Raw genomic sequence first — 12,327 nt, 5'->3', positions numbered from 1 at the left:
CAAGAACGAACCTACACTTAGGATCTTAATGAAATAAGATCACTGAGAACTATCTACCTGCTAATTCACAGATTTGTTAAAGAAAGGCAAAAAAAAAAAAAAAAAAAAAAAAGGCAGCACTTCAGTATGTGTGGGGAATTTCAAAAACAAAAGTTCCTTCCTATTTACTTGGAGATTCTAACCTGCATGTCCTTCCACAGTAAGTAGAAAAGGCACTTCCAAGTAGTGGCTAGCACAAACCCAGATTTGCTGGCCAGCTCCCAGTGCTATGATTAAAATATAGTTTAGCACTCAGTTTTGAGATTCTCTGCCATAAGCAGATCTTTTTTGTCATTGAGCTCGGTCTTCAGCAACCTAAACTTATATAAATGTGTAATTTTAGATACCTACCTATGCACAATTAAGTTTTTCTTTTGTTAAAAGGGATACATTTTCCTTTTTCTCCTGTAAAAATCAAAATGGATTATACTGTAGCCTGGACAGAAATTATATAGGAATCTGAATCTTACAATAGAAAAATGAGATTCAGTTTTAAAAACCTATTTGTCTAGTTACTCTTAGTAAAAAGAACAGAAATATTTCTACATCATCATTGATATTGCATACCTCTTGTTTCTATAGTATCTTTAAAATTAAGATCTGAATGTAGCATGCTGGATCTGCAGAGAAGCTGTAACAGGAAAAATGTACAGGCCTTTCCCTATAAAAGAGCAATGTGTGTATTTGTTATTTTTAAGTATGTTCTGCTTCACATTCCATTCTCCATGAAAAATGAAAGCTAACCTATATCACACAAAAGTGTTGGTAATACTTACGTATCTGCTACCACCTGCTGACAAACACCATTATTGACTTTATCCTAGCCAGTCTCATAGAAGCAGCCTGTATTTTGTGATAAAGCTTGCACTGACTGCTCTCTACAGTGCCTGACAGTAAAAACTACATAAAATTTTCAACACTGTATGTTGTAGTCATAATAAGCCACTAACTTTCTATCCAGCCAGCTTGCCTGTATGATAGATTCACCACTGACCAGCATATTCAGCTCATAAAGCATCTACTATATCTTCCATTCACTGAACCTGTTCAGCTGTTGCAGACAGTTATTCTAGTCAGTTACTGAGCAATTTAAAAGAAACTGATTCCCCATTTACAGAAATCCCAAATCATTTAATCTAGTACATTAATCGTAAGATTTTTTAAATGACAAGTCAATTTCTCTTGGCCTTATTTCCCAATCTATAATGTGGGCTGAAAACATCTTTTTCTTTTTTCCAGTCTTAAAACTAAGATCAGAATAGTAATAGAAATGAGAGCCTTTGTTACTTAAAGCATTGTAAAATTAAGCAGGATGGTGCAAAGCCATTCATTTACCTCCAGATATTATTGTTGCTGAGAAAAAGACCACCAAAATCCTAAAACAAAATGGAAAAAAACATCTTCAGTTTTAGGTAACTCACACTAAATTGCAGAAGTATGACACTAAAAAGAGATTACAGTTCACACTGAGGCCTGTATTTGTCTATATGGTAGAGTAAGTGTTTATAGTGTTTACTTCTGCTTGCACTTCCAAACATTTTGAAAAAAGCTGTCAGAGTTCCCATTCCTGCAGCACTTCATGAACTTTCATGAATCAAATTTTAAACCCAATTTCATATAAAAATGATCTGGCAAAAAATGTAAGCCAAAGCTTCAGATCTGGTAAGCCAAACCTTCAGAAAAAATAATTTCATGACAGCAATAGAAATGTCATGAAAACCACAGCATAGAGCTACTGCGTAACAGTATGCCTTGTGGTTCAGACAAAGATAATTCTGTTAAGATCATGAAGCCTGCTGTCTTAGCCGATGAACCTGAACTTGAAATTTCTACTTAAGAGCGATAGGTCTTTAAGACTGGTAGGTTCCTCGAGACCTACACGCATTTAGCAAAAACAAAGGTGTGAATGAGATGTCTTATCCCCTTTTCATTGCCCACTAATCCATTTTTTTTCTTTTGCAAGATTAGCATTTTTCACTAGACTTAAGCTCCTGCCTGGAGTGTTCAAGTGGTTTCTAGTCAGAAATTTCCAATCAGGCTTAACACTGTCCTTTTTTTTTCCCGCAGTTTCATCCTAAAGCAGCTGAAGCCAGGCACTGTTACTGAGGGAAGACCGAAGAGGCAACACGGCACAGGGCTGCAGATCTGAAGGGCCCGGAAAGCCCTGACAGCAGCCTGACACTATGCAACAAACTGCCACAGAAAATACTCTCTGCCAATCTTCTTGTATGTCAGCTACTAAAAACCTAACAGGAGTTTCTGCCGTTTCTCTGAGAGGGTCGAGTCACCACTGAGAAAATTTCAGTTCCAGAAGCAGGAAAGACGATTCTTACTGAAGACCGGGGCAGCCCTGCTCCCCGCGCTGCTGCCGAGAGCCGCCTCTGCCCTCCCAGAGGGGGGCGGGAAGCCCTGGAAGCGCCACCCACACCGCGCAAACGGCCTCCCCCCGCCCCTAGCTGTCGCGGAGCAGGGCCTGGGCGGCGGCAGCCGTTGGGCGCCTTCTCGCGAGGCTTCGGCGGCGGGGAGGGGCGGGGCGCTGCCGCCGCCGCCGCCGCCGTGGAGGCGCCGCGGGGCGCGCCCCTGGGGCTGGGCACTGTGCTGGTGGTGAGGCGCCCCCGCTCGCTGCAGCCGGGCTCCCCGCGGCGCTCGCGGCTCGCTGCGGCGGCGGGGCCGACGAGGGGAGGGGTGCGGACGGCGCCGGCCTCGGGGGTGCCGTGGGGCTCGGCCCCTGCGCGGGGGGGGCGCGTTTGGGCGGGCGGCCGGGCCGCGGGCACCTTCCCGGCGGCGTTGTTCTGGGGCGCCCCGTGGCTGCGAGCGGGGCCGGTGGGCGAGAGGGGGTTTCCTCTTCCGTGTGGGGTGTGGAAAGGAAAGCTGCCTGATGGAGCTTGCGTGATCGCCGAGTCTGTCTTAATTTTGTCCCTAGACGACGGACTGGTCTGAGCCCTGGCTGGTGGGGCTGGCGGTTTTCCACGTCCTCTGCTTCCTCCTGACGTGCTTCTCTCTGCAGCACTATCGGGTGCAAATAGGGCACTTCCTTTGCGTGGGTGAGTAGTGTGTGCAGTGCTGCTTCCCTGAACTTGCCTTTCGGGTGGCAGGCGGCACCTGCATCCTTTATGCCACTAATACTGTTAAAGATATTCTTCTAGGTTAGTAATTACAATTTTCTGTATATGTCTGCGTAATACTGGGTTTTGTGATATGCTTTACAATAGTTAAAGGGCATGCAAAGCAGTATTTCTCTTTTATTAATACATGTGCCTGTACACAATAATACTTACTTGCATTTCATTGTCACAGAAGCTGTTATAGCATATGTGCCTATTTGTTTTGTTTCCAAGACTATATGAAGTAGTGACTTGAAACTTTGGCCTTAGGGAGGATTTGTGATAAATAAGGTTTCTTCATAGTTAATTATGTATCACAGCTTCACAGAAGATTGCTGTTACTCTAGAGAAGCAGACAAGGACTCTCACAAGCTGGCAGTTACTCTCTGCCTTCTTCTAATGCTGCCCTTCAGGAAATATGGCCAGCTTTTGGCTGGATTCATTTCTGGATCTGGTCTACTGCCTGACTAACACCTGTGCGAATGGCATGAGGAAGAGCAAACCTGGTTCTTACCGTTGCGGTACCAGTGTTTGCTGTTTCAGGATTTGTCAGAGGTCAGCCTGAGGATCCTCTGTGGCCTTGCCTAACCAAAGCTCTGTCTTTGTGGCTGACTGGCTTAAGAGTAGCCTTGCGGAGGGTATTTGTTTTAGAAGATGTCATGGATTTGATTATATGCATGTGCTGCGAGCAGCACCGTGGTTCTAGTTATGGCTGTACACACTGCCTCAGTTCTGTCATGCTTACAGAGTAATGGAGGAAGGATGAGCAAGTTAAAGAGAATCACAGGCAAAAAATTCCACTTGAAGACTATGTTGACATTTTAAAATATCATTTAGTCAACTAGTTAAGTTGAAAGGGGAATCACAGTTTTCTCAAAACTGCAAATACGTAACTCAGCTAAAACTAAGGTTTCAGTGATGTAAATTACCTCCCAAAATTAATATAGAAATCTTAGTAAATTTCTGTAAATCCATTTCTAACTGCAGAGTACAGAGGAAGAAATAGTGATGCCACGTGTACAACACATTAGGCCCAAGTGTTCCTTTTAAAAAGTCAGGATTTTCTTTCTTAAATTTAATGTTAGGCATGTAGAATTTCTAATGACATGCTGGCTCGGTTTACTTTAGATTCTTCATCTAAAGTATTCTTAGTGTTACCAGCATGGATTTGCACACCCAAGCACTAATTGCATTGAAAATTGGAGTGGAACTGATCTTTGATGGCTTTTCAATGCAAGTATGATGTAAATTTCCTGTAAGCGAGATGAGTGCTTAAAAAAATCCTTATCAAGTCACAGCCTTGTACGTCCCTGAAAAATTGAACCACTGGTGATACATCGACAATAAAAAATATTTTATGTTGTACAAAGTAAAAAATGACTAAAGAAACTACAAAATTATCACACTGGTTTACCTTGACATGATAAGTATGATCTATATTGTGCAGTACCATACAAAGATAACCCAGCTGATGCCAAAACAATACAGAATATTGTTTATTATGGCATTCCCCTTCACATCACCAAATTTTTTTTTTAAACTGGTTTGGGCATGTCATCTTTAAAGTGACTGAAGCAGTTTTAAGTTTCTCCTTGTATCATTTTCCACAAAAAACAAAACAAGGAAATTTTTTAATTGGATAATATATAGTCTCATTGCTTTTCTATTAAACATATGATTTCAATAGATTTTCTTGCTGTCTTGATGCATTTATGCTACATATAACTGTTGAATAAGGATATACTAGTTTTCACTGGACTGCAGCGGACTGCTCTGCTATATACCTACCACAAACAAAGCTTGTGCTGTGTCCTCATAAGTGAATTCAAAACACTTCTGTGAAGCAGTTTTAAATACAGTGTTTCTCCTAGATATTTTAATGACCAAAAATGTTAAAACTATAAATAGAAGGGATTTACCTTTTTAAGACTTGGACGCAATGCAATGTAGGAAGGAACTGCATAAATGCTTGTTTATAATTCTGGTGAATTTACTCTTAATGTTTAGTACACTAGCTTTAGATAGTAATGGTGGATATAAAACCTAAAGCATCTAAAATGATATCTTAATTCTATACCAGTCTGGGGGGAGTGCTGACTTTATTTTACAGATTTATCTTAGAAGCAATCATCAACAAGATTGATGGAAAAAATACTGATTTAAAAAAAAAATACTCGTGTGTATACTGAGCTCTTCCTGTAAGCTCAGATATGCAGGATTTTATGTCTCTTTGTAATATTGCAAGTATGTTTTCTGATCACTTAATATTTGTTAGTATCTATATGGGACACTTCAAACATTCAGAACTGGCTTTATGTAGTTAAATGTGTGACAATTTTCTGAGGATCATGGAATTTTAATGTAGAGTACGTATACATCTTAGAACTGATAACTTGCTGTTTATTTTTAAAGAAGTATTGAATCTAACAATACTTTTCTTTTGTTGTACAGTAGGTTTAGTTTACTGTGCTGAATATATAAATGAATTAGCAGCTATGAATTGGAGGTAACTGTTTTCCCTTTCACATTTAAATGCATGAGTTATTTTTTTGTATCATTCCACCAAAAACATTAATTGAAAGAGTCACTCATGTCTCATCAAGAGAATGTGATGGTGGAAGATCTGTTGCACTGATTGATAAAATCCTTTTGGACAAAACCATACAATGCAATATAGTTTCAACTTAGCTTATAGGAAAGAGTAATTTTTCTAACAGTTAACATGTGTTTACTGACTAAAAATCAAAAGAAGAAAAACACTTTTTGTTTGCATGGATTGTTGTAAACTAACTCTAAGAGAAAATCAGAGTAGTACAGTTAAGGGAAAGAGGACATGGGCTTTTTTTTTTTTTTCATTAGCTGTTTGTGTTTAATAAGGTGAAGTTAAGCACCATTTCTCAAAAATATCGCTAAGTATTTTATATGCTTATTATGTGCATAAATATCATGAAAATCTGCCTGGTTTACTTAGTCTGTGTACCAGAATTAAACTGATGACTTTTTTCCGTAAGCATTGAACTAATCTTTCCCCAGTGTAACAGGGAAAGATTACTATAGTAATACTAATAGTCTTTCTGGAAAGATACTATGTGTGTGTGTGTGGGGGGGGGTTCTGTCAAACAATAAAGCCTTACAAAAAAAAGAAAGGCTGGTATTGTAATGAATGTTCATAACTGATTAGATATTGACGACCCCTTTCTTCTGGCTTGATACAGTAGAATGTTGTCCCATGCTTGGGGCTCCCAAGAAGTGGGATAATCTGGCCAATATCCATGTAGAACAGCTATTATGAACATATAAAGTTGTGTGGAATACAGTGAATAATGTTCTTTTTTTTTTTTTTTTCTTTTCTATCAGGCTATTTTCTAAATACCAATACTTTGATTCAAGAGGAATGTTTATTTCACTAGTCTTTTCAGCACCACTTCTGGTGAATACTATCATAATTGTGGTATGTGTTTATTTAAATGGATACTTCTTTCATGAAACTGATAAGTAAATGTGTGTGTGTGCATGTGTGTGTGTACACATTATATTAAAAATGAGTTGAATGTAATAATACTCATACTTTTCAGGTCACCTGGGTTTACAGAACTTTGAATGTAATGACTGAACTGAAGACACTACAGCAGAGAATTAAAGCAGAGAAAAAGAAGAATTGCAAGTGTTGAATATTTTTATTATTATTTGTAAAAATACTGTTTCATGTAATGAGTCCTTCTTGTATGTTTATCCAAGAACAGCAATGTTTTTTTGTGTCTGATGTTGAGAGGACTTTGCACCCTTTGGCCATGGACAATGAGGTGAAAGCAGGGGTTCACAATACATCTCAACTTTGCTATGAAATCAGGACAGGCTGGTCTTAACAGGTCTTTCTGTGCTTTAGTATAAGCTATTTTTACCGTGACCAAGACAATTAACACTGATAACGGTACAAACTTCCAGTCAGTTTTCATACACCTGTGTATTTTTTTTAACTGTGTGTTAAATACGTATTTATTAAGTATCCGGTCTTCTACTTACGCCAATTGAAGCTGTGCTATGGATTCTAGTAAATGAGGGCTAATATTCAGAACACTTCAAGAACTCATGCTTCTACAGAACATTTTACTTTGTAGATCAAGTTTCATATCTCATGTATGTATTGTGTGGCAGTGAACAATTCTGATACAGGACCATTTTATAAATAAAATTATCCATTGTATCTTGAATACAGATTGTTGGATTGCAGTTGATATTTTTAATTGTTTTTTTTTTTCCTTTTCTTTCTCATACATATTGCTGGTTTGGTAAAATCTTGTACTTAATTTGTGTAAGTCAGTCAAAACCATCTCTAAATTGTTTCAATTTATATTTTACACTTTAATGCAGTTAGATAAATATCCTTTCTTAAATATGAATGAAATTTTTATAGTGTCTTTTGCTAGTTTGTGGAACAGAAGGGAAGGGGAGAAGCTTTAAGGTGTTCTACAAAATTCTGTTCATATGTATATACACATGTATAAAATGTTTGACTTTTTAATAAAGAACTGGAAATGACAAATTGACTCTGGTGAAAAGATCATATTAGATTTAGGGAATTTGGTGAGGCAAAGGAGATGAATACAATGTAAAAGAGTCCATGTACTTTTTTTAGTAGAAGTTATATGCGGAAGCAGTTAAAGCCTTGTGCAGAGACCTAGAGCTTCGTCTAAAGTATGTATCATTTAAGACATGGGAAAAATGATCTACAAAATTAAACTTAGTAGAGTACAAAGGTTAGCTTGCAAAAGAACACTACTAAGGTTCTAAGCTTGCATGTATTTGTGAACTGGTGGAATTACATACTTCAGGAAAATAAGCAAATGCATGCACATACACAGTTTGAGCCTCACATGGGGCAGGGTGAAACTATTTCTGGAGGGCTTCACAACGTTGTGGAAGGGCAGTGCAAGTGCTAGGCTGGGATCCATTTCTTTACCTTTCCCATGAGTTATGAGACTCCTTAACTCAGCACAGCTTTCCTCATTCATTCCTCTATCAAGACCTGCAGGCTGTGTAGGCCATATATATATATATATGTATGTTAGCATATAAATAAATATGTGCAGGTGTGGACACTTGTAGTGTTCCATTCTGTTACAACTCCTAGTGCAATTTTGGGCACTTCTTGAAAATGTCTGCAGTAGTCTGGTGGATAGTATGTGCCTTTAGGTGCATACTAAAAGCCACTGTTTTGGAGGTGTGAAAAGAATTTAGCCAAATGGCTGCAGGATAGCCTGTGCAACTTGTCTTCAGGACCAAAGAATAGGCCTATTCTATTTATATAGACATAATTCTCCCAGCCTGGTTTGGAAAAGTTCAGCTTTGGTCTTTATAGATGGGGCAAGATCAGAATTTGTGGTCTAGAGTTTTTCTTCTGTGGACCTAAATGTGACCACACAAATGTTGTCACAACAGTTCACAAGATAAAGGTCATGAGCAGAACAATATCAGGGTATAATCATGTTAGTATTACACATGTTTTCAGTTGAAATCCTTGCCTGGTACTGAGGGATCACCTATTAAGAATAGCCTTTGGCATCGTTGCACACTGTGTGTAGGAATTTGATTCACAGTAAATAAGGTAGTTTAGAGCAGCATGTTCCCTAAGCAGCAAATATCTCACAATCAAAAAAAATCTGCTATATTTAGTACATCCAAGGCAACCTTTCCCTACCTATTTCAGTATTGAACCCATTTCCTTGTGTCTGAGGTTGGAAAAATGAAAATTCCTCCCGTGTATGTGAAACTGCAGAGATGCCACAATCAGAACTCTCGTAAGATAGGCAAGATAATAAGTGTCTTTCTGTATCGCCCAGGTGGGTTGCTGTTGCTTGGTCCTAGATTTATTAACAGAAACAATTCTCCACATCTTTGAGGATCCCAAACAAAATCAAAAAAAACCAATCTTGTGCTTGCCAAAGTTCACTTTCTTTTTCCCCTCCATGTAATAGACCTTTTAGGCAGTATTTTGTTTTGTGTTGCATTGACAGCTGAATGTTGCTATTTAATACAAGGTTTTAATACACCACAGTCTTTTAATAAAGTGAACCCTTACATTTGAAAGGCAGGGGGGTTATTTATTTATTTTTAATCATCAAGTGAGAATAATCTTTTACCTGTATGGTATCTGATAATTTTGGATGCCACTAGTAAAATGTGGTAGCTAGCAGGTGGCTATTACTTAGTTTATAGAGAGTCAACGTGGCAGAGGAGTGAGCTTGTTTTCTGGAAGTATTGATGAGTGAAAGTATGGACGGCACCTAATTCCGAAACATAATATTTTCTTGAATGAGGAACATCTCAAAATTCAAACTTCAAAATTTTAAGCATTTTTAAAGCTTTCCTGACTACTTAAACTTTAATAATTTATCTTATATAACTATTTAATTTACTCATCACAAACAAACAGTGTTGCTTTCATATATATGATTGTCAGAAAAATCATCCTGTTTTCTACATTTGAGAAAGACTTAAACTTATAACTGGGTTGATGATTTGTCCTCTAGCTAGCCTTGCCTAGGAAACCACTATGTTCAAGAGTTAAAGTTTGCAAAATATTTGACATCAGTGTCTAGCCATAAGAGAAACCCTCAAAATTAAGTAAAGCGTGGTTTTTTATTTGTTATGTGACTGGATTTATGAAGTGATACTACAATAGCATAAAGTAAGAGCCTAGTTGCTGTCAAATCAAAATAATTACATCATGAATTTAGAGACTGTTGTTTTGCCTATTTAGAATTTTATATGTATAAGTGAATGAGAGCCAAATGTTTAAGCCAGGCGGAATACCTTAGCCAATACTATTTAATTGGGAGATGTGAATTTAGGTTGCTTGTGGAAAAGCCTATTTATTCTTTCAGTTTGGAGTAAACATACAAAAAAACAATTGGATCCTTTGGTAAATAAGGCTAGACAGAGCTGATTTGCTACTGCTGCTGTGTATCTTGCAGGCAGTGACTCAACCTTCAGCCTTCCTTAAGAGCCTTCCTTTCCACCGCAACACGTGCTGTTAGCCACTGTGGAAAAACATTAAAAGAGAAGAAGCAATATTAACCTGGCAGCTTTACCCTAGCAGGAAGAAGCTCTGTTGCGTGAAAATTTGTGTAAAAAGACAAGCTGGCAGAAATTGGCATCATCCCCTGTGGAAAAGTTCCCTACAGAGAAGACATGAGTTTCCAAGAACTAGAATTTAGGATTCTCTCTTCTTACACATTCACTATAATTTACTCTTTTTTTTTTAAAAACTAATTTTCAAACCAAATACAAGTGTATCTGTTTTTCTGTGCATCAAATCATTATAGTTAACCATACTAGCCACTGGATGTCACTGTTTCATATGCAAAAGCTGACTCAAAATATTTCTTTCATAGCCAGTTCTGCAATGCTTTTCACCATAAATTCATAAATACTTTCTGCAGTGTTTTAGGATGACCAGGAATGCTTGGACCTTAGCTTTCGAAAGCATAAATTGTCATCTGAACTGCAAGATAGATCTCCAGTCACTTGCAAAAGTTTATTCAAATTCTTCCTCTTTTCATTCAAAAGCACTTCTTGTAGCAGTGAAGATGAGCACGTATGTAGTGTTTTGAAGTCAGGATTGTGTTTTGGTTTGTATTTTAAAGCTTCTTAATTAGGCAAGGAAATAAATATCCCCCTTCACTCACACCTGCATTTCACCTGGAGGAGCCTGTCTCCAACCAATTATTAACAACTAAAACGAAAACAATTACAATGTTTTGCAAACAATATGCAGGAAAGTGTACTGAACTGGTCTTGTTCATGAACTAACAAAACTTATGCATATCTCCCATTTCTTTGTGATTTACCCTTACATAAGGCATCATTACCAAGGCTGTCCTTATTAAGTTATATAGCTATCAGTTGTTTATAGCCATCAGTGAGGTTGTCAGAGTGTCTGAAATCACTTCGGTCTTTCTCTGCATTCTGAAAAACAATACCCAGCAAAGTTCAGAGGCTTTCTGACTCCCTTTGAGAAGCTGTACGTGCAGAGTTCTCCACTGGACGTTCCCCTTTGTATCTCGTGTGTTGAGCTTGTAATCTTGCTGCTCTGTTTCTTATTTATCCTCAGAATCCATCTGAGCTCTCTTTCTGCTCCCTCTTTGAGAACACAGACTTGCAGTTCTGAGTTGTTTTCACTCCCCTTCCTGCAGTTTGCATGCATGCACATACACAAAACAACTATGAATAGCTTTGGCAATTTAACCTGCCATGCTCGTGAAACACCTGCCTCATACCTCAAAACTGATCGGCTACGTAGACCTCTGTTTTGCAGCCTGCTTTCCTCTGACCAGTTCCTCCCCTTTGTGGCTGTGCTGATACTATTGTTTTACTGCAAAACTGGAACAGTGTTGTACCAAATAGGAATAATTCAAGACTCAAAAGGAAGGCCTCTATGTTTGTATCTGTGTTTACACATTTAAATATTTCATTTAAATATGACTTGCAGGATCCTTTCTTATACAGTTTCTCAGACATAATAAAGCCCGGTAAAGAGCTGTAACCGATAATAGTCAGTGTTTGTAACAGTATAACATTTAAATAGTCCCATGGATACTGGGTCTTGTTGTCTTTGGCACTGTCCAGAGTTAGAACCAGCTGAAACCAACGTCAGGATCAGATGTGTGGCCTCTCTGGTCTGAAAACATTATAAAAATCAGAAAGGCATTCAGCAGAACTGATTGAAACAAGACACATTTCTTAAAATGGACAAGTTCCTAGTGTCATTTATAACACACACGTTAATCCTGAATCAAAGAAATACTATCCAATATCCCCTTCCTCCCATCTGCTCCAGCAAAGACCTGAGAAAAAGGGTTTGCATAATGGCCTGAGGGCACACAAAATGAAGTTCAGCTGGACAAGGAGATGCCTAGGCTAAGTCCCTTCACTGGGATTGTGTTTATACCTCAATCTTAGCATTGTGAAATCAAATGCATCCAGGTAACTACAACTGGCAGGGTGGGTTGTGAAGTTTTTCATATAATTAGGACAGATGCACATTGGTCTTGAAGAACACTAGCCTTGGAAGGGATTTAGTATTGTAGAAACAAGGAGCTTTTAGAAATTCCTCACATGATTCAAGAAATTGCTTTGTGGAATCTGGATAAATATGCAAACAAAAGTAGAAATGTATTACTCC

General features: G+C 38.3%; 1 protein-coding gene across 1 annotated transcript; it reads left to right on the top strand.

The window, feature by feature from the left end:
* The first annotated feature begins 1,526 nt into the window (after positions 1-1,526).
* On the top strand, positions 1,527-7,690 carry LOC135325791 (transmembrane protein 18-like). The gene is made up of 7 exons (XM_064503780.1): positions 1,527-1,534; positions 2,107-2,160; positions 2,496-2,643; positions 2,963-3,083; positions 5,595-5,649; positions 6,501-6,594; positions 6,719-7,690. Exons 1-7 carry the CDS (start codon positions 1,527-1,529, stop codon positions 6,812-6,814), a joined length of 576 nt encoding a protein of 191 aa, XP_064359850.1. The 3' UTR covers positions 6,815-7,690.
* The last annotated feature ends 4,637 nt before the right edge of the window (positions 7,691-12,327 follow it).

The sequence above is a fragment of the Dromaius novaehollandiae genome, unplaced genomic scaffold (assembly GCF_036370855.1).
Source record: "Dromaius novaehollandiae isolate bDroNov1 unplaced genomic scaffold, bDroNov1.hap1 HAP1_SCAFFOLD_57, whole genome shotgun sequence".
Classification (NCBI taxonomy): domain Eukaryota; kingdom Metazoa; phylum Chordata; class Aves; order Casuariiformes; family Dromaiidae; genus Dromaius; species Dromaius novaehollandiae.
This window is presented reverse-complemented; position numbering and strand designations above follow the sequence as displayed.